The sequence below is a fragment of the Carcharhinus amblyrhynchos genome, chromosome 4 (genome assembly GCF_965287045.1).
Source record: "Carcharhinus amblyrhynchos chromosome 4, sCarAmb.v2.hapA, whole genome shotgun sequence".
In the NCBI taxonomy this organism is placed as follows: Eukaryota; Metazoa; Chordata; class Chondrichthyes; order Carcharhiniformes; family Carcharhinidae; genus Carcharhinus; species Carcharhinus amblyrhynchos.
The window spans coordinates 99,214,120-99,237,687 of NC_137327.1; the positions used below are offsets into that span (position 1 = coordinate 99,214,120).

The window sequence follows — 23,568 nt, forward strand, 5'->3', positions numbered from 1 at the left end:
TATCTTCTATGTTTCTGTGACTGATCAGTCTAGAATATTCTTTGGTTCCCCCTTGAGTCAAGGGAAGTAGATCTAACACACGAGATGTAGGTGACTTTGGGTGGTCATCTTTTCCAGCCTTTATGCAGTTTATAAAAAATAAAATTAGTTTGAAGTTCAGAATATGAAATGCTGGCATGGTGCATAACATCAGTATTGGTAACACACCATTTGTGTTTTCTGCATTGATGTTTATTAATATACAATATGACACTATCTCCCACTTAGTAATGTAAAATTTATTAGGTGATACTTGGGAGAGTTGGTTTTGTACTGTTATTAATGTTCACAACTGCATTGTAACTGGTGTCAATACGTTTCTGGCAACAATGAATTAAATACATAGTGAAAAGGGATGGAAGTGTGTTTTTGTAATCGGAGTTATATCTGAGCATTTTGACATGTATAATGATTAGAGTACCACTTGTTTAATAAATTGAAGATGGGAAAATGACATGTAAAGACACCCTCTTATCTCAAGTACGTTTATATGGAACTGCATAATATTCAACATTTCTGAATAGTGCAATGACAGATTTTACTCTACGCTTACATGTGGCATTCGATCAAAACCAAGAATGTAATTGGAGAGTTAAAGCTTGTAGTAGCGAACGTGAGGGCAGTTGCTCTACTCATTTCTCCATTCCACGGTCTTTCACCATCCTCTTCAGTTGCTTGTAAAAGCCTGCCAGTTTCAATTTCAATGAAAGAAAAGACTGGAGAAAATAATATATTAGGTGGTTTCTCAATGCCTTTTCATGTGTATTTAAAGGAAGTATAAATCCACTTTTGGAAGCTTCCACTATCACCAATTCATTGATTTCACTGTTGATCATAGCTTGTAACCCTCATCATGAGCTGCGCTGGGATGATCACCCCAAGTCTCCACTGACCCTATAACCCTTAAAAAGGATGTCACCTGTTTACCTGCACAGGTTGCATTAGAAATGAGTGCTATTGGCTTCTGCAATATGGAATAAGATGATGTCACAGTATCTTGGAGCACTATCTTGAGGAGTAGAGGTTAGATTTGTTTCCCTTTCCCTTTATTTCTTTTCTGATCTGGATGCACCGTTATTGAAAAGTGCCAAGTGGAAAGAGAAAGAGAAGGGGAATCTGATGCCAAGATATTAGCTGATATTTTGTATCCCTGAAAACTGTATTGATTTGAAGACTGATACACCCTGAGTTTAGATTGGGAAGTGAAATTGGCAAAAATGGTGGAGCAAGTTCAGTGAGCCAAGTGGCTTCTCTACCATTGTTCCTCTTTGGATGAAGTAATAATGGAGCTGTGCTAGGCAGGTGAAAAACTGGATGAAGTTATTTAAGTATTCAGCTTGAAAACTGTGCCCTACAATGACACCTAATTGTCACTCAAATGCAGTACTTATGGCAGAAACTGCCTCTCATTAATTAGTCTTCTCAACAATCAACACCATGTCACTAACCCATTGCCAATAGATTCACTCCATCTTGTGTAGTTGGAAGGCTGCCAATAAATTTCTTACTGAGGCTCTAAAAAAAACATTTTTCAATGACATAAAATATTGTGAATAATCTCTAGACCATATTTCATTTCCCTGTCTTCAAGAAAGATGAGGAGAAAATACAGCTGAGTAACCCCAGAAATTACAACATAGTGATGCATGACAAGTGTTCTTTAAATCATTAAATTAGAATTTGGAGAAGCTTTTAGTGATGTATTTCTATTGGCCTTGTCCTGTTGTAACTCAACAAATATCCAGTGAGACTGTTATAGCCAAATTGCACTCCTAGTGGTAGTGTGCTGAAACGTTTCTCCAGTATTAATAAAACTTATTAATTAGTAATGCTTTTTTTTTAGATTGCATTGAATTTCATAGAACATAGGCGACAACTGTTGCTTTTAATAATTTTTTTTATTTAGAGTAGTTTCCCCCCACCCCTTATCTAATTCATTTAGCTAAGGAAGCAAATTCTGTGTAACAGCTGGCAGTTCTGCTTCATGATTCTCCAGCAGTTGATACGGTTTAAGTATAGTAAGTTTGATGGCTTGTATCTTTTGTCAGCATAAGACAGGCCATTCCATCTGAAATCCATGTTGATAACTGGTAGAACATTATTGATATAGGCAACTAAGTTTAAAATTTAGGCCATCAACTGCTTCAGTGTTTTAACATGATTGAAATGTTATCGTTTTCAAAATATGATTAATAAAAACATTTATAGTGCTTTCTAGTATTGCTGTATTACAAATGGAATGTGTAATCTGCTTCATAGTTGCATACCTAGCTTTTACTTCTTTTTGTACCCTATCACTATTTCAAAAATCTTTATAATCTAAGGAAATGAATTTTATTGGAATCACAAGAACTGTGAAGAATTATTTAGTGTTTGAAACTATTCTAGCAAAGTACAAACAAAGGGCAGTACTGTATCCTTAAGACAAATAAGCTGTTATACAGCTGAAATCCATTAGTTGATGCAGTATTTAAATATATTGGCTAGATTGAGATTTACCAATTACTGTATCAGTTTTAAATTCTGTAATGTTTTCCTTGACTGAATCGCCTTGATTCAATGCTAAGGTTGTTGTGGGTTCCAAGGTCCATTTTCAGTTATCCCTAAAGCAATGAAATGTAGCCTGTGTTTATCCAAGTTGTTTTGCTTTACCATCCTCTCGTTGGAGAGCAGCTCAGCAGGCTGTGCGCTGTTTGGAGGAGCTCTTTGCAGGCATGCAAATCATGAGTTCCTGATTTGCTGCTTGTGTACTGCTTCTCAAGGCATTGATGTATGAAATCCCTTATGAATTCACAGATGAGCATAGTGCTAATTGCTTTCCCACCTGCCCTTCCCTTTCCCTGAACAAGTCAGCCCTTAGCTGTCACTCAACTCTAGACAGATGATGACACATGCAGCACTGGATCAGAAGAGCCAATTCTAGCCTATGCCCTGAAGGTTCCTGTAATTTCCATTGCTTCCCTTTTGTGTGGTGGTATTAGTAGGATCTCTTCTTTGACTGTGTTTGCAGTTAGCTCTGTTGCTTGCGTGGTGTTGAGAAATTTAAGAGCATAAAAACAGAGCTTGGCTTTGGCAGCTCCTTTTCGCAGCCTATGGAACAGATAGCACATTCTAGTCATTAAGAAGTGATTGGGAATGTTTCTTGTACAATATACAGGTAATGTAAGTCCTTTGGTTTATGCTTCAGACACTGTTTCAGTATGTATATTTTCTGTTTTGCAGACAATATTCCAGTGGAATGCTGTCTGAAAGTCAAAGGGATTCACAGCTGAAAAATGCTGTCCAATGTTGAGACAAAAAGACTGGCTTGTTGATTTGAAGTACCTTTGTGCTTTTATTTTAAGCCTTTTCTTGAAACTACCAATTTTTTTGAGACTTGGTGGAAACAATTGATAATTCTGCAGTCTAAGAATTTCAGTCTTCTTGCTCCTTGAACCATTATTATTTGTTTGATTTTACTCAATCCAGTATTTTTACAGAATTTACAAGATGATGTAATATTGTTTGCCGGTTGTTATTTTTAGCCCCCAGCTTTGCTATGAAGGTTAATGGGGACTCATGACTAATAGCTTTTTGTTAGAGTAGCTACTGAATATTATGTGTAATTAAATGACAAGGAACGATTGAACTTTATCATTACATGTTGATTTTGAAAAAAGACTGTACTTTGTGCATCTGTATGAATTATACTATTAGTGGACTTCTGGATTGGATTTTATTTGTCAAGATGCCGGATAGAATCTGCCGTGCTGTACGGAATGGATTGTCATTACCATTGCCTTTTAAAGGATACTATGTACTACAGGGAGGTTGCAGCATAGTTTAAACTAATGCAGAACACATGTATTTTCAAGTATAAGGTTTGATTTTGTGTCATTTTTGAATACTATATTTGAAAGAACCGCAGAGATGCCGTTGTACTCCCGGCTGGCATTTAGTCACAATACTCTTGTCATTTTATCAGCCTGTGAATTATACAGAGTTGCTTATTGACCTCTGCGTTGTTGTTAGTAGTTAGGAAATGAAGATATCAAGAAAAAGGTATTATGCAAAATTATACATCCTGTAATGTGCTCAAACCTCTTAAAATAAACATGGCTTTTAACACCTTTCTTCCCTTTGAGGTTGTAAATTTTTATGGCTGAAAATGGTTGGTTGTTTGAGTTAGTATAACTAGATTGATGAAAAATATGAATGCTTACTTTTTGGCCAGATATATATGGTTCTTGGCCTCTCGTGATATTCCTCAACACCCTGATGGTAGAGGTTTCAAGTAAATAAAATATTTGAAATCATTCGGGTAGTTTGAGATTCTAGCTCCGCAATTCTCCACATGGTAAAAATCGTGATTTTAAATAAAGAGCTTTTGTAAGAATATACAAAGAAAGAGAATAGCTTTCTTTATTTTTTTCATGGTGTGCGAATGTCACCAGAAAGGCCAGCGTTTGTTGCCCATCCCTCATGGCCCCTTAACTGGGTGGCCTGCTAGGCAATTTCAGAGGGTAATTAAGAGCCAACTACATTTCTATGGATCTGGAGTGTTTGATGTTGTTATTAGTTGTGGGGCAGGCCTGAATGATGCTAAGTCTGCCACCGTATCCAGCTACAATATTGAAAAGGCATCTAACATCACTGATCATTGAAGAAAGAAGGTGGACCTCCTGAAAATGAAGATAACCCCTGGGAGCACTTTGAGACTGGAAGATGGGACCTCCTGAGAACAAAAATAGATCTCCTGGAATCTGGATGGTCCACCTGCAGATGCACCTCCTGACTCACTGCTGTGGTATTCTAAAAGAAGTACATGCAAGGGTTGTGGATGTGTGGGCTGAGATTTTCCAAAATTCTCTAGCTGCTATAATGGTCTCAGCAGATTGGTAATCAGAAATGTAACTCCACTATTCAAGAAAGAGAGAGAAAATGGGGAACTATAGACCAGCTAGCCTGACATTAGTTATTTGAAAATTGCTCAGGTCTATTTTGAAGTTTTAACAATGCAGTTAGAAAATCAAAGCAAGATGAGACACGGTCAAAATGGTTTTACGAAAGAAAAATTGTGTTTCACATGTTTATTGTAGTTCTTTGAGGATATAGCTTGTAGAGTAGATAAAGGAGACCCAGCAGATGTAGTAAACGTTGTTTCCAAAAGTCATGTTGATTTCCAAAAGCCTAATATACAAGATAATAACTCATGGAGCTGGGGGTTAATATGTCACTGTGAGTGGTGTGGGTGATATAGCGGTTAACACTATTGCCTCACAGTGCTGAGAACCAGGTTCATTTCTGGCCTTAGGTGACTACGTGTGTACGTTCTCCCTGGTGTCTACATGGGTTTCCTCCAGGTGCTCTGGTTTCATCCCAAGTTCAAAAATTTGTAGGTTAGGTAGATTGATCATGCTAAATTGCCCCTTAAGTATCCAAAGATGCAGTGGTCAGGTGGGTCAGCCATGGTAAATTCACAGAGTTGCGGGATAGGGTGGGGTGGGCCTGGGCAAAATACTCTTTTGGAAAGACGGTGTGGATTCGATGAGCCAAGTGGTCTCCTGCACTGTAGGGGTTCTGTGGGTAGAGAATTGGTTAACGGACAGGAAGCAAAGAGTAGTATTGAATGGAGATTTTCAGGTTGGTAGGCTGAGACTAATGGAGTGCCGCAAGAATCGATGCTGGTTATTTGCAATCTATATTAATGACTTAGATGAAGAGACAGAGAGCAATGCATCTAGGTTTGCTGACAATGCAAAGCAAGGTGGAAATCTAAAGTGTGAGAATAAGGTCTACAAAATGATGTTGATGGAGTATAATGTGAGGAAGTGTAAGGTTAATCACTTTAGCTGTAAGAATTAAAAAGGCAGAATGTTGTATACAAGGCATGAAACTTGTCTGTCAATTTTAGTGACTTGGGTATGCTGGTATTGTATTTCCATTAGATTGATGTGTTTCTTGGCATTTCAACAAAATTAAACTTTATCTTATTGATTTGTATGAAACTTGTAAAAGCTAATGTGTATGGAAAGTAAGTTCTGTTGTTTGCAAAGAATATTTGTCACTCAAGTGTTAGAATAGTTTTGAAGGGGATTATCAACCAGGAAGAGCATTTTTTTCAGGCAAAATGGTCTTTTTTTCCCCAATCTACGCACATTTTAGTTTTTAAAAATTAGCATGACTTTACGTACTGAAGATACTTCAAGCTGTGTCAATTACAAATCATCCTGAAAATCCAACTCAAGTTTGCTGAGCTTTGAAGAAGTCCAAAGATATGCAGGTTAAGTGAATTGGCCATTCTAAATTGCCACTTAGTGTCAGGGGACTAGTTAGGGTAAATGCATGGGGTTATGGGGATAGGGCCTGGGTGAAATTGTGGTCAATGCAGACTCGATGGGCCGAATGGACGTCTCCTGAAACGAAGGATTCCTAAAAACTCTGGAAATGTTGGAGTGTTTGAGAACTTGAAAAAAATCTAAGTTCCAGTAGTCGACCTCAACTTTATCTTCTGCCTTCTTAAAATGTTCTTCATTACCCTTTTTCAGTTATCCCTCAAATTCATTTCCATCAGCTGTTTCAAAGGCTTGCTTAATTTTTTAAATGTTTATCAGCTTTGTTGCATAAATATAATGTTTATCGGTTGTCATTAAAATTAGATTCTTGGTAGTTGGGAAAGGAAGAAATCCAACATTCAGCAGCAGTATAGTACTTGAATCAGAATTTTGCTTCTGATGGGCAATTTCAGGAAAAACAAACCTGGGTGGCTAAAGAAAAGCGTAAGTGTAGCATGCAAAAGCACTGAACACTGAAAACAAGAACTTATAACAAACAATACTTTATTCAAGAGTTGAGCAGCTACTCCATGATTGTGCTCTGGCGAGAATGCCTGTGCTGTGTCACATGACCTGTTTTGTAGCACGTCATCGTCCTAAAAGTCCTATGGTGCAGAACAAAGCATTCAACTCATCGAACCACCACTGCCGACAGTCTCACCCAGGTTCTATCCCCGTAACCCATGCATTTACCCTGCTATTCTCCTTGATACCAACAGACAGTTTAGCACAGCCAATCAACCTAAACTGCATTTCTTTAGATTTTGGGATAAGCCCGAGCACCTGGAAGAAACCCATGCAGACACGAGGAGAAGGTGCAAACTCTACATCGATATTTACCCAAAACCAGAATTGAACCCCGGTTCCTGGCGCTGTGAGGCAGCAGTGCTAACCACTGCACCACCTTACTACCTTGATCTGGTCATGTGACTGCTCTTCCCTGTTTATGTTGAGATAACCGTTGGTATAACCACCATCTGGTCTCCATCTGGCCTTTGAATCTCCTTTGTAAGCACAAAGGGAAGGAAGATGCAATGTGCTATTCCCCTGCTTAATCCATGTGTAAAGAGTGATGTATTGTTAGTCTGTTCAATCTAAATGTTATACAAGAATTCATAAACTGTTTGCACACACTGTTCCGTTAGATCGTTGGACTGAGTATTGGGGGCTGCTCATGATATATTCAAACTCATACACATGTGCAAAGTTTCTAAAGTCATTGGAGACGAATTGGCAAACATTGTCAATTATGAATCTGTGGTGCTATTGCTGATTTCTTATGAGCTAATCACAGGAGACCCAGAATAGGGTTAGGATCACCTTTTATTCAGGCATTTGCAAGGAGAGTGCTACTTCAGAGAATGAAGATTGCATATATTTGGACAATGCTTCAAAGCTCTTAGAATTTGAAAAATTGAAGTTATTAAATAAATTAGACACATTACTTGAGGATTTTCATGCCATCAGCAAATCAGCTTTTTAAAGAACAAGCAGACTTGAGGCTGCCAAGTCTTCCCTCTTGACCTTCACAGAATGTTCCTTCCCCTTTAATGTGAGTCATTTATCTAGTTGATCTAATGATCTTCAGACTTCATGAAGTACACATATTGGTTCAGTTCTTCTCAGATGTCATATGCAGATGTTTTATTTACAGGATTGCAAAGATGGACAGAAGAGAAAGTGTTGGTTGTTATTTCTGCAAAGGACAATTGGCATATTTTCCTCAAACTAGCAGAAACTTTTTGACCTTCTGTGTACAATTTTTGATAAATTTAGTTATTGCCCTTAACTCTGAAACAAAAGCTCCACATTCTAGTCCAATGCCAGGAAATTTTGCCCATGTAAGGAGCATTCATAACACGTTCAATTGGCCGATAATCAATTCAGGAATCCTTCCACCACTCTTTCCACCTCGCCCTTCCCCGCCACCCCAAATCTATTCCTCAAAACAAAGGAAAACAATGTGGGTGTTTCAATATACTTAAAAAGAACTATAAATATCAGAACTATAAATATGTTGCATTCCAGGGCTGCATTTAGCAACAACATTGTCTTCAGAAGTCACCACTATGATGTAAATGAAGTTGATGCATATTTTAGATCATGTCAGATAGAGGGAAAGGTGGTAAAAGGCTTGGTAAAGGTGGAGCCAAACAGCACTGCAAGGTGCTCCGTGACAAATATTCAAGGCATTACCAAGCCTGCCATCAGGCGTCTGGCTCGCCGCAGAGGCGTCAAGTGTATCTCTGGCTTGATCTACGAGGAGGTCCGCAGGGTATTGAAGGTGTTTTTGGAGAATGTGATGAGGGACTTGGTGACCTACACTAACATGTCAGCGCAAAACAGTGACCACCGTGGATGTGGTGTACGCGCTAAAGCGCCAGAGGCGGACCCTGTATGGCTTTGATGGTTGAGGACAGTGTAAAGGGGAGCAGATGACCAAACATCTCCATAAGCACACTGATGTTGCCAAATCTATCCTGTCGCCTACATGGGACACATTCAGTGCCTCAACAACTATGTTTTACTTTTTGGGCCTCCTTTTAATTATTGCAAAAATTAATGATTAACATCGCTTCTCGGCCTTTTTGGCTAAGATCAAGTGTAGTATGGACATGCTGTGCTGGTTGAAGTCATTAGGTTACATTTTAGCTTAATTTGAAGCAATTTTTAAAAGTGGCATCTCGGTTTTGGCTAAGATGCAAATGAGATCAAACCTTGGAGGAAGAGCTATGCCTACTCCAATCAGCTTGGATCATGTTGATCAAGCCCAAGACAGGAGCTGAGAGCCTTGTATTGTCAGCTTGGGTTGGGAATGCCTCTGAGACCCTGAATTGGAATAAAAAAAGGATTTTTAAAAAAATAGCAACAGGAAATTAACCAAAATTATAACTGTTTCAAATAGTGTTAGGAATTGCAATAGAAACTAAGCAAATGCATTCTTCCATATTAAAAGAAATTTTGAGTATTTTTGGTATTGGAAATGTAATGCACAGGTGCAGGCAGGAATAGTTTTACTTGGAGTAAACTGCATTTTTTTAAAAAGTGTGTGTTTTTAGGCAGGTGATAGCCAGTTTCTAGAGATGCCAGTGAAAGTAAAAATAAGCATTATAACTTGTTACAGTATTTTCAGTTAGAGTTGTAAATGTAATAAGTAGAAAATATTTCCTACTGAAAGCCTCACTATGTTACTTGGGGCCAGCGAGTAAAATAGTAGTCCGTACACAGTATATACTTATATGCTTCTTTAGATTACATTGACTTTTCACTAAATATAAACAGCTGTTGGTTGAAAGAGCAATGCCAGTTTATTGATACAATAGGTGAATCATTTGAATGTGTAAGCCGTGGTTGCTAGATCCTTGACACATACTTACGTTGTGCAGTAATAATGAGAATGCTGAGATCCATAGGTGGCTTTTTTGGCAAGGGATAAATAATGTATTAGTCTTTTGATATATGTTTATGTTACCCACCCTTTGTGTATTGCCACAATATCAATGAAATTTGGATAAACTACCACTACATCATATTGAATAGTCTCCAGTCTGAGATTCCATTTTGGGATTAAAAGCATTGGTGCTATAAGTGTATACATTAATGATTTTTTCTGAGTGTGTCTCAGGTCATTGGCTATGTGTATCTTTAAAGTGGGACAATGTGAAACTTTCACTTTATCCTTGATATTCATTCTTGAAATGTGGATGCACATGGCAAAACATAAGAACATAAGAAATAGGAGCAGGAGTAGGCCATCTAGCCCTTCGAGCCTGCCCCGCCATTCAATAAGATCATGGCTGATCTGTCGTGGCTCAGTTCCACTTTCCCGCCCTCTCCCCATAACCCTTAATCCCCTCTCTTATCAAAAACCCATCAACCCGCGTCTTAAAAATATTTAGCGAGGCAGCCTCCACCACTTCAGGCACCGTCGCCTGCTGCAGTTTTTCGCCACGTAAGTAATAGTCCTTCCTACCATTCTTCCTACCATAGTGGACCACCTCGCACTTGCCAACATTAAATTCCATTTGCCATTTCCTGGCCCATTCGCCCAGCCTATCTAGATCCTTCTGCAGACTCTCCACACCCTCCGCACAATTTGCCGTTCCCCCAATCTTGGTGTCATCAGCAAATTTCGACACCCTACACTCGGTTCCCTCCTCCAGATCATCTATATATATGGTAAAAAGCTGAGGCCCCAGCACCGACCCCTGGGGCACTCCACTAGTCACCATCCACCAATCCGAATAGCACCCGTTGACCCCCACTCTCTGCCTCCTATTTGACAACCAATCCTCTATCCACGCTAACACCCTACCCCCAACTCCATGCCCCTCGACCTTCTGCAATAACCTCTTGTGAGGTACTTTGTCAAACGCCTTCTGAAAATCCAGAAAGACCACATCCACCGGCTCTCCTCTATCCACCGCCCTAGACACGTCCTCATAGAACTCCAGTAAATTTGTCAGACATGACTTCCCTTTAATGAAACTGTGCTGCGTCTGCTCTATCAAGCAATTCCCTTCAAGATGCCTCGCAATTTCCTCCTTAATGACGGATTCTAACATTTTACCTACCACAGACGTTAAACTAACTGGCCTATAATTTCCCTCCTTTTGCCTGGCACCCTTCTTAAACAACAGCGTAACATTAGCCGTTTTCCAATCCTCCGGCACTTCCCCGGAATCCAGCGACGTCTGGAAAATAACCACCAAGGCATCCACTGGTAAACGTTAAACAGGATTGATGTCAAGAAAATCCGTTTCATCTGAGATAACTATTTTAAAAGAAAATGTTTTAGCATTAAGCTTGATTTTAAAATTGTGAAAAGCAGAATATGAAGGCCATCCATAGAATTAGTTGTCATGGTACAGAAGGAGGCTACCATCAGATCCAGCAATGCCTTCTTCCTAACTGGTTGGAGAGCATATTGGTCAAGAAAGTTCTCCAGAACACATTCAGAAATTCTCCTTATCCTTACTCTAATATTATGCCGGTCAATATTCAGATAGTTGAAAGATCCCCAATATCACCACTATTGTGCATATTGGATTTCTCAGCAGTTTTGCTCCTTTATCTCTCTCTCTCTCTCTCACATACTATCTGGAGGCCTATCACATGATACCTTTATTGTTGTCAACTCTGGATTCCATCCTACCTTTCTAATATTGCAATGACTTTCCTAATCAGTGCTCCATTCCACCATTTTTCCCTTTCATATCTCTTTTGAGCACTTTGTACCCCCAGTATTTAAGTGCCCAGTCCTCACCACTTCAAGTCACAATTTTGGTATTGTCACTACCCCATATTCTCTCATGACAATTTGTGTTGTACGGTAGTTGACCAACCTTACTCACTGCACTGTGTTTACATACATGCATTCTAAACCTGCACTTGAGTTTCATGCATTGCTTTCGTGCATTGCTTCTTAGTCTGCTGCCATATATTTTTTTCCTCTATACACCTCTATACACCTTACCCACGTTTTGATCTCTCTATGCTGGTGCCCATTCCTCTGCCAGTTAAGTTGAAACCTTCACTAACTACAATAGTAAACCTCCCCATGATGTTGGTCCTAATTCTGTTGAGGTGCAACCTGTTCTTTTTGAATTGGTACCTTCTGCCCATTTCAATGCCCAAGCAATAGAAGCCCAACCTTCTGCACCATGCCCAAAGTTATTCACTGATCCTCCTTATCATCTTATGTCTATTGCTAGCATGTGGCATTGGAAGTAATCCAGAAATTACTACCTTTGAAATCCTATTTTCAAACTTCCCTATCACCTGAAATTTGGGCTGTAGATTCTCAATGTTGCTTTTTGCATGTCGTTGGTACTGATCTATGCCACAACTCCTGGCTCGCCCTTTTCCCCTTTTTTCATCCACTCCATGATATTCTTTGCCACATAGGTAACATAATTTTGAGGATTTAATGGAATTTGGAGAAATGCTTATGTAAGGTTCATCGAACCGTGGACTGCATTTCTATTCTATTCTATTCTTTTCCTTTCCATCCTGTGAGGTCCCTTGCCCATTTGTGTTGAGGCCTGGACCGCATTCTTTTACGCTATCGAAACAATGTCCGCAGCCAAATACTGATTTGAGAGTACCTCTTCACCACTAACTTTAATCCTTCCTGTGCTGTCTTTTCTTTGGGAAGACCGGAGCCAATTGCCTTTGGCCCTGATGCAATGCCTGTACTTTTTCATTGCCTCCTCTCTGACCATGATCAATGGCTGAATCAGAGTTTTGAAATCTCTATACCCTGCTTAACCCTGAGCTGACCTGCCAGCCTTGCAGTGCCTCCATTGTGAAGATCACCTGCTTGTATTTAACATAATATAAGAACATAAGAAATAGGAGCAGGAGTAGGCCATCCAGCCCTTCGAGCCTGCCCCGCCATTCAATAAGATCATGGCTGATCTGTCGTGGCTCAGTTCCACATTCCCGCCCTCTCCCCATAACCCTTAATCCCCTCTCTTATCAAAAACCCATCAACCCGCGTCTTAAAAATATTTAGCGAGGCAGCCTCCACCACTTCAACGGTCAGAGAATTCCAGAGATTCACCACCCTTTGAGTGAAGAAGTTCCTCCTCAACTCCGTTCTAAACCGCCCCCCCTTTATCTTGAGGCTGTGCCCCCTAGTCCTACTGTCTTTTTTGAGCGAGAAGAGTCTCTCCACCTCTATCCTATCCATCCCATTCATCATCTTATACGTCTCAATGAGATCTCCCCTCATTCTTCTAAACTCTAACGAGTCCAAGCCTAGTTTATGCAGCCTCTCCTCATAGCTCAACCCCTTCAACTCCGGTATCAGCCTAGTAAACCTCTTCTGCACTCCCTCCAAGGCCAAAATATCTTTGCGCAGGTGCGGCGCCCAAAACTGCACACAGTACTCCAGCTGCGGCCTCACCAATGCCCTATACAGCTGCAGCAAGACCTCCCTACTTTTATATTCAATCCCCCTTGCTGCAGTTTTTCGCCGCGTAAGTAATAGTCCTTCCTACCATTATTCCTACCAAAGTGGACCACCTCGCACTTGCCAACATTAAATTCCATTTGCCAATTTGGATAAGAGTTTATGCATTCCTTTTAGATCCTGTTTATTAGAAATTTTGCATTTTATTTTTGAAGTCGCTGATATTTTCTCTTGAGGTAAGAGTTTGCCATGTATTTTGTTTTCTGCTATTTTACATTTAGCAATGTAGTTTCTCTTAATTCCTTGTCAAATTTTTGAGAGTATATCATTTTGTTCTCTTCCTTTCAGAGATTGTGGTGTGGCATGTTCTCTTTTTGTGGCTTGCTTCTTCCAAGACTCATCAAATTTTATCTTTGTGTTTCCATTGTTCATGTATCGTCTGTTTTCCTTTCCCTTTTGACTTCAGTCAAAGTTTCTCACTTCCGTAAGGCACTCAACTTACTGCCTTCAGAAATAATGTCAAGCCTCTTGCCTTTTGACTATCCAAATCATGATTTCCAGTACCCTGGCATGCTACTCAATTTGATTCCTTCTCCAAACCTCCCACTTAGAACTCCTTTTATATAGAAACAATGTGATGCAATCAGAATGTTGTCTTCTCACCATTGCTACTACTGAATCATAGTTCCAGCTATTTTTTGATTTTGATTTGGTTTATTATTGTCACATGTATTAGTATACAGTGAAATGTATTGTTTCTTGCACACTAATCAGACAAAGCATACCATTCATAGAGAAGGAAAAGAGAGAGAACAGAATGTAGTATTACAGTCATAGCTGGGATGTAGAGAAAGATCTATTTAATGCGAGGTAGGTCCATTCAAAAGTCTGATGGCAGCAGGAAAGAAGCTGTTCTTGAGTTGAGTGGAACCTGCCCTTGACTTTTATATCTTTCCCAATCGAAGAAGGTGGAAGAGAGAATGTCCTGGTTGCGTGGAGTCCTTAATTATGCTGACTGCTTTGCCGAGGCAGTGGGAAATGTAGACGGAGTCAACGGATGGGAGGCTGGTTGAATCCCTGAGCTGAAGCAGATATTTGGAATGAGCCACTTCAAGTTAAATAAATTTTAATGTGAGAAATGTCAATACTGTCAACCACCACTGCTGCAGGCTGAATTAAAGCCTGCCTAATTATTCACCTCTCTCCTTTTTCTTGAGGTGCACATCTATTGTTGCTCTGAGAGATGGTGATAACAAGTGTTTCATAATCATGTGACTTGTTAATTCAATTTAAAGGATGTTAAGAATCAGCCATGTTGTGCGGAATTGGAGTCAAGCATAGATCCAGTCAGAGTGGTAGATTGTTTTCCCTGAAGGACGTTGGTGAGCTAAAGTCAAACTACTCCAGATGCTTGAAATTTGAAACTATGACCAGAAATAGCTAGAAATACTCGCCTGAAGCGTTGAAAGACTGACCTTTATTTCTCCATAGATGCTGCCTAATCTGATGAGTGTTTCGAGCAATTTGTTGTATTGCTTGATTTAATAATAATTTATCAATTTGCATAGTCATAATTTGAACATTAGAAACACAGATAATCACATTTATTGAATCCAGGCGTGCAACTTGTGAACTCCCAACCTCTGGGTTGCAAGTCCAGTACAATGGCTATTAAACTATTGTGTGCGTACGATCTACAAAGTAAGTCGCCGTAACATAAGAGTATGTTAATGTACTGAAGCTATTTTGAGGCAGTCCTGTGCTTTGGCAAGCTTTTGCTATGGATCTCAGTAGCATATTTCATTACCATGTTATTCCTGGTAACTATTTAATTAAACAGCTGTACCCTGACCTATGTGTTGCTAAATCCTAGGCATTCGGGACACAATTTCACACATTAATCCAGCTATTTAAGAAACATTTCACAACTTCAAACATTTTTAATTCCTTGCTTAAATAATTCTTAAAAGCGACAGATCATTGTGGGGGTTGGCATATCACTGTGGGAGTGCTGTGGTAGGGTTGCATTGCTTATCATATTTAAGTGTAACAATATTTTGGTAAGCTGAAGAGTGGATAAGCATATTGACCATGGTGTTATCGCCAAGAATTTGACTAAGTCATATAATGCGCTGCTCAAGATACTTTCTCTCAGATTCTTAATAGCATCTCATGCATCTGAAATATTATTGCTGACCCTTTTAATAAATCCTATTATCCTATAAATCCAGGTATTGCTGAAGTATTTCCTAAAATGAAATTGACAGAAATGTAGATACCATCCTCTGCCATGTTCAAAATTAGGATAATGGATTAACTTTTGGAGGTTTTACTGTTGATAGTCAATGAAAGTCTCAGTAGTCTGCTGAAAAACTCAGCAAGAATGTCTTGGATGTGATGCTGGCCCACTAGGAAGTCTGATCTTGACTGCGACACTGACAATATAGCACAGATGGCCTCAACCTTCTAGGTTAGGAAGCAATAACATTTTTAAAAATTCATTTTACAGGACCAGCATTTATTTCCTATCCCTAATTGCCTGCCACTTCAGAGGGCATTTGAGAGTCAACCACAATGCCTAACTATAAACTGGCTGAGTGCCAATTCTTCAAAAAAGGACTGCTTCAAAAACTCAGCAGAAAAGGCAGCACCTGGGGAGAAAAAGAAACATTTCAGGTATAACTATTAGTAACTGGAAGATATTACAGACTAACAGCTTAAAATGAGCAGGGGAAAGGAAGAGGGTGGTGAAGTGTGTCATGGTTCCCCAGGACGACAAATGATTTTAGCCGATTAGAACAGAGAGTCTGAGTCTTGATCTTCCAAGCAGTAGACTTTATTCTCTAGTACAAGACAATAAAGCCGGGATGTCCGGATCAATCCAATGAATCATTCTGCTTACAGTCTTTTTATGCACATTACAGCTCCATATCTCAGAACTCTTATCTTACCCTTAGATTTCCTTGTTTTAGCCATCATTATTTCTGGGCTAGCCCTTTATCTACCCTGCTTGAGATTGGTCCCTCATTAGTACATCTCTTTGTCCTTGAAACCATGGTAGTTCCAGTCTCTGCCCTTATCTAAACTATTCTGTTTATACAATAATCGTGGTTTGGCTAACTTAGATCAATTAGTGAAGAAAACGTGTTTATTTTACTCTCCTTTTTGCTATAGTCACGTATTAAGCTGGACAACTGGACAATGTCCAGTGTTCCTCAGGAGGCTACTGTCTATATTCATTAATAAGTGTTTACTATACCAACTTTAGTGGGTTACATGGGTAATTATATTGGTTATATTTCATTCAGTCATATCAGTCTGACTACTATACTAATTACATTCGATAACATACTTTGAGTGCCATGCTGGTTTCACTCCATCTTCCATTTTGAACCTGCTTCATCACACGTATTTCAATTACAAGTATTAGAGCAAATTCTCTTACATGTCCCCCCTTTGAGACTATCTTCTAGTCTCATCTTAGTTTTTCAAAATGCCAACCCAGGTAGTCATTTTGTTTAATCCTCTTCATTTACATGCATTTCTATCTTATTTACAGGCAATGTGGGGGAGCCAGATGTTTTGACCAGGGATCAATGTCCCTATTCTAACTTTTATCATGGCTTATCTATCAAAGTCCTGATCTTGGGTTGCTCCCCCAGATTACCCGCAGCTAACAGTTATCAGCCAAAAACCTTCCCACTCTTGACTAGGGAAGGGAAAAAGACTGACCACTGTGTACAGACTAAGTTTTTCGGCCTCAATGGACACTGGCAGGGTATTAGTACTTCTGCAAAGTGATCCCTTGCTGATGCTACTTTACAGAATAATGAGTTTCAGCTTCGATCAGGGTTGTTGTGAGTCCATTCAGTGGTGGCAGCTCAACATTTCCCCACTCTTTCGTTTCTTTTCTGGGAGGTTGATCATTAGTTACCGGCATCACCATTTGTCGTATCGTTAGCTTGGTAAGGAGAGATCTCAAGGCAGGTAAGAAACAGCAAAACATTAACCCTATGATGATTATCGTTATCACCACTATAACTCCTGCTTTAGCGAAACAGGCTCCCCATCTGCCCAATATACTATCTAGCCAGCTCCAAACCTCATGACCAAACCCAGCATTCTCATGCATTTCTTCCCTTAAGCTTTGTACTTTAGTCATGGCCTGCGTAAATGATCCTTCTGCGTCAGTATTATTGGGGATGAACGTGCAGCACTGATCTCCAAACGTGACACACACACCTCCTTGTCGGGCCAGAATGTAGTCTAGGGCATATCTGTTCTGCTTGGTATACAGTCTAAGTTCCCCTAATCGGTTAGTGAAAACCCGAAGGGCCCCCCGTGAAGCGTTCCCTAAGATGCTAAGGCCACAAGCAATGGAATTACGATTATCTGCGGCCATTTGCCCTGCGACGGCTCCAAAGGAGAAGAACCCCGCCACTCCATAACCAGCAGCCTGACAAGGAGTGAAGGTGTTTATCTCCTTATAATCAGCGCAGAATTTCCTCAGATACCCCTCACCTTTGTCTTTCAGAATGTCGCGAGAGTCCCCAGTGACCCAGACAAGGAACCATACTGGGGATTACGGTCCCTATTGCTACTGAGTGAGGGTAGGGGTATGATAGATAGTTAGTGGCTGTGCCATTGTAAAAGAAGAAATATCCTGTTTCTGTGTACATCGTCTCAGCACACTTCTGCCACTCCCTCATCCCCGACCTTGGTTCAGCAACTCCTTTATGCCTTGTTTTCTGTAATAAACAAATTCTGTGACTCCATCCTTCCCGACCTTATCTAATGTCTCATATGTTATCTCACGGTATAGGGAATCAACTGTGTAAAGGCTGGCTTCCCTGGTGTTAATCATGTCTTACCCAGGCTGTGCGAAGTCAACTTTTTCAAAGCATTTGGCCTTCAGTGCTTGTAGTCATTTCTTTGTTCAGAGTCAGTCATTTTACAGGGGTTTGGCATTTTGAAATGGCTTGGTCTGCTGTCTTATTTTATACTAAATACTTGACCATTTTTCCCATCAGGCCACTGCTTCATTTGTACACTATCACATTCCCTTCTTTTGTCATATCATGACAACTAACCAGACAGGTTTATCTATGATCCGATTAATAAACATTTACACAAACAACCAAGCAATCCTATCCCAAGTAACAGTAATAGTAGCAAAATAAAAGCCTTAAAGTTCCAATCAAATAATCCGTGACCCAACCATCCTAACCAACCTGATGGGTCATAATCATGAAATTCCCGGCCAACCTCTTGAAGCTGTCAGCCTGCCTTTTGATGTAGCCGGCCAGGTCGGTGATATTTTCAGAGGCATCTGGGATATAAGTGCAGCACTCCTGACCTATAATAGCACACATCCCTCCCTGTGAGGGTAATAGTCCAAAACCATTTGGTTTTGTAATGCCACGGTCCAGACAGCCACCAGCTCAGCTGAGACCTCAGCTAGTGCCTGTCCAGTTGCCCTGACTTCTGTTGCTGTTATGTTTGCCAGTTTTTCCATTATAGACTGTAAAATTATCAGCCAATGTCATCCAGGGTGTTGGGAACGTGCCCACGAGCGATTGTAGGTTATATTCCATACTTTGGACCAATCAAGAACAAACATACCCTTGCTAGATAGATTTGCTACTAGTCCTTGCCACTCAGTCATAAGGTTGCAGCTACTTTGTCCCATCGACTTTCCTTTCCCTGATTTACTAAAACATAGGGAACCTCACACATCATTCGAGGGGATAACAAGGGAGGTTGGAGAGTATTCCTCCTCTTGAATGGATGGGGATGTGGGTACAAACCTAACAGTTACTTATATTCTTTCTTTCAGCATAAATATATGACATACGTAAATAAGTATTAGCATGCAGTCTTCAGGTAACTGGGTTTCCTATCACCATGTGTCCATTAAGTCCAAATAGTCCACAAAGTCCGAAACGTATGATAGGGATCTTCATCCTGTGCTCGTATCTGGGTCAGATGTAACCTTCTTACAATCGGACAGACGAACCCAACTTGAACGTCCCTGAAGCTTAACGGAAGTCTGTGGGGTCAGTAGTACTTGAAAAGGACCAATCCAGCGTTGTCCTAATTTCTTCCTATCCCAGTTTTTATCAATACATAGTCTCTGGGTTCGATCACGGGGTATCAAGAGGTAGCTGTCCCTGCTGTCTGTGACAGATGTGCTTGTTTTACCTGAGAGTGGAGAAACTTCAGGGAAAGGGTTAATTGCTTCAAGTAATTCTGCATCTGTTCACCCATCACCCAGGGAGGTCTACTCCCTCTAGGGGTTTTTTTCATGAACATCCCAGGGAGTCCTCATTGGCTGACCATAGACCATCTCTGCAGCTGACAGTCCGGTCCACGAATGGGGAGTCTCCCGCATGTGAAACAATGCCAAGGGCAATACCTTCAGCCAATTTAATCCAGTTTCTTCAGTCAATTTAGATAACTTCTCATAAAGTCCCAATAGCTTCTTTCCACAATTCCCACTGCCTGCGGATGATATGCGCGATACAGTAGTTGTTTACTTGCGAGGGTTTCGCATAATTCAATGTTAATCTCAGCCATAAAATGTAGTCCATTATTTGAGCTCACCATTTTGGGTACCCCGAAACGGAGTAACTTCTGTCAACCGTAACTTCACCACCATATGTGCAGTACAATTTCTGGTGGGGAAGGCTTCAATCCATTTACTGAACACATCGATTATTACTAAACAATATTTACAGTAGTATTCTTTTGGTAATTCAATAAAATCAAGCTATATACAAGCAAAAGGGCCATCTGGCAAGGGAGTGGCTCCAGGAGGGCATTTAATACCTTTATCCTTATTATTTTTCATGCATATGAGGCATCGATCCAGCTGCGTTTGTGTTGCTGTATTCAAATCTGGATGCCACTAAGTCTTTTAGAAATAGCTGTATCATTCCCTCCTTGCCAAGGTGAGTACAAGAATGCAAATAATCAATAAGTACCGGTAATAAAGAATCCAGAATACAAACTTGACCAACTGGTGTAAGCCAGAGGTCCCTTGCCAAGGAGTACAAACACCCCATTGACTTCCATCGTTTGCACTCAGAATCAGAGGTGTCCCTCTGTAATTGTTGTACCTCAGCTATCTCTGGCATGCCCGTCATCCCCAGTGCAGGTACCTGATTTAAAGCCTGATTACCCCGGTGGGAACAATCACAGAGGTCAATACAGCTGCTGCCTTTGTAACCAACACGGGCAAGTACAAAATCAAATCTACTGTGTGCCTAAATGGTTAACTCTCCTTACAACTTTAAGATGCAATGTAATGCCACCTTTCCCACTTGGCAGAGCTCAAATCTCTGTCCGATCCCTATGTAATTATTAAACTCGAAACAATTCACTTTGATTGACTATACCCTATTACGCCACATGAGGATCTCAATCGCACAGTTACGCCCTCTCTCTCTGTACCATACAGAGTCAGCCTGCTTGTGTCTTTTTAACCCTTCACTAATGGGGACTCACTGGGCTCTAATAAATCTGGCCTTGTTTGATTTGGGTGCCTCCTGTTGTGACAAATTTATCCTGTGAGTTAAAGTTCAGAGGAATGGATCAGAACTTGTTAGCTATATATCTAATACCGTAAATATCTTGTGGGACAATGATAATACCAAAATTTAGCATATGCATTCCAGAGCTGGAGTTTCCCCAGTGACACTAGGATCTGATGTCTTTTCCCCGGTGTGAAGAATTTAGATCAATCAATGGATTATTTACTGTTCCACCCTTCGTTACCGGAGCAAGTTCGCAGACCTCTTCCTCAGTATCACTGGAGTAGGGAAGCATCGGCATGCCAGAGCAACTGGGAGGAACTTCCTGTTGTTTAACCTGAGGGGCTAGCCCAACTTGCCTATCAGCCAAATGGCTTCATGGCACCTAGTTGACTCCTCCTTCCAATTTGAAATTAATGTTTTCCATTTTAAACTAGCATCCTTTTCCACGGCAGTGCAATTGTTCTAGGTTCCACGTGCCACCTAGTAGCCAAATATCCTTACTCAATTTACCATTCAAAACAGCAGATAATCAACATAATTACGTTCTTAAGCTCTTAGCTTTATCTAGATATTTCTTGCATAAGATTTGCAATGCCGAATCCTTGGTGTCTGTTTTATGTCTTTAATCTGAGTTCTCGCGATCCTTAAGGGACCGTTTCTTGTACAAACATAAGAACATAAGAAATAGGAGCAGGAGTAGGCCATCTAGCCCTTCGAGCCTGCCCCGCCATTCAATAAGATCATGGCTGATCTGTCGTGGCTCAGTTCCACATTCCCGCCCTCTCCCCATAACCCTTAATCCCCTCTCTTATCAAAAACCCATCAACCCGCGTCTTAAAAATATTTAGCGAGGTAGCCTCCACCACTTCAACGGTCAGAGAATTCCAGAGATTCACCACCCTTTGAGTGAAGAAGTTCAGAATTTCAACCGGTTTCAGAGTTCCTCCCTCCATTAGTTCTATTCCTAATTTTACAGCATTCTCCTGCCAACTGGATAGGAGACTTTGTTCTTTGATCTCCTGACAATATTGTAACCATAAGCCAATTAACTCCTTTGCCTTTTGTCCCATATTCTTTTGCCAAATTTGTCGCTGCGCAGCTTTAACAAGTTGAATGTTTTTGGTGCCTCCCGGGGGCCATTCAGATGGTCCTAATTTATGGGTCAATGCCCCTGACAATTGTCTCAATTTTGTGACTTTATCCGGATATTTTTCACACACAATTTGTAAAACTGAATTCTCATGCTCAGTTGTGTCCAAATATTTCCCCATTTTAAACAAACAAAACACACAACTCAATACCCCAGTAAAACCAGTCTAAACTCAACTACTCTAAAGAAGCCTCAGTGAAGTGCGGTCCGTGCCAATCGTTCACTGACTTATCATTTACCTCACTGTATACACAGTGACCTCCAACCGCTGGAACAATCTACCTGGAGTTGCATGAGCCGACGAAACAACAATGGGCTATTCCATCGGGATGGCTGGCGACAACAAACGAAAGGTCAACAAGCACCCAAAATACAAGGCAGAGGAGAACCAAGTAGTTGTATCAACGGTACTCATGCACTTGGCCGGCCGATTCCTCAGTCTCGATTTCGGTGCTGCTCACTCCAACGCCGTTTCCAGTCGTCTGCCGTCCGCTGGAATCCCACTTCTGACACCAAGTGTTAATCTAAAACTTCATACCTAGTCAGGCTTAGTTTGACAATAATCGATTTAACTCCAGTTAACTTTTAAAAGTGTTTATTTATATGGGATTTACGACGTCGGGTCAGTCTTCTACCTAACATGAAGTGGGTAAGTGATACCCACTCCGCCGCAGAAAGAATAACAACTTACTATAATTATACAAAGGACTTATACTCCTTTCCCGCTAAAGCATGCACAGAGGGAACAGCATATCATTCGTTTCCAGCACACGTTTTCAGATAAGGTATGTATGCTCCATTCGTACTTATCTCGTATTTAACCAATTACTCCCTGCTGCACATAGCTTCTTCCCACATGGCAGTCTGTGACTGCATTCAGTAAAATGATCAGTAGCCATTATTCTTTGTTCTACAAAGCTTGCAATTATCTGGTTATATAATACCACAGAGCACCCCAAATCTCACATTCACAATACTAAAAAACCCCTTTACATCCTCATTCCCCCTTTTTACTGATTCGAGCTTCAATGGCTCTGACTACCATATTAGGTAGGAGAACAATCTCTCACAGACTTCTCCTCCTCTCGGTTGACGTCCTTTATCCGAGGTCCTGGGTAGGTTTGGACTGGCAGGCCTTCCTACACTTACTCTCCTTGGGCAAGTCGTAACCTGGAATCCCGCTCCAAACCGCTTGACTAACCTAGTTGCATCCATTATCGTTCGTTTTTTTTCGTCTCGCTTTTTACCCATTCACAGACAATACAGTATTCGCAGCGCGTTCTGCATGCAAAACTCCACCCTTCAGATCAGACTCAGTCTCTCAAAGCGTTTTACATAGTTTTAAGTTCATCTACGCAGGATATCTTTTGGGTTGGGGAGATCCAGGACCAGCAGAGAACAGGGTGCGCCGGGCCTCGAGATCCCTTTTCCGACAACAAGGATTTACAAACAATATAAATCTGCTTACCTTGCTGTCAGAATGTCGGCTTTGGGATTCTCAGCCCCGGACAGACCACCACCTCCGCCGCTCCTTCCAGACTTCACTTTCCAAGTGATCTCACACCAGCCCTGCTCGCAGCGCCAATTTTGTCGTGGTTCCCCAGGACGACAAAT

General features: G+C 40.7%; 1 protein-coding gene and 1 pseudogene across 4 annotated transcripts in view; both read left to right on the top strand.

Annotated features, from left to right (window-relative positions):
- LOC145342248 (ecto-NOX disulfide-thiol exchanger 2-like) overlaps positions 1-23,568 on the top strand; it is a 271,181-nt gene that overhangs the window by 105,589 nt on the left and 142,024 nt on the right. For 2 of the 4 annotated variants that reach the window (XM_080187651.1, XM_080187652.1), the window contains exon 1: positions 3,123-3,196. The exons of the other annotated variants lie outside the window; for them this stretch is intronic. In XM_080187651.1, the coding sequence (XP_080043777.1) occupies positions 3,175-3,196 (22 nt within the window). In that variant the 5' untranslated portion in view covers positions 3,123-3,174. Of the gene's footprint in view, positions 1-3,122; positions 3,197-23,568 lie in introns of those variants that run through there. 4 annotated transcript variants of the gene reach the window in all.
- Positions 8,925-9,074, top strand: LOC145342734 (U2 spliceosomal RNA; annotated as a pseudogene).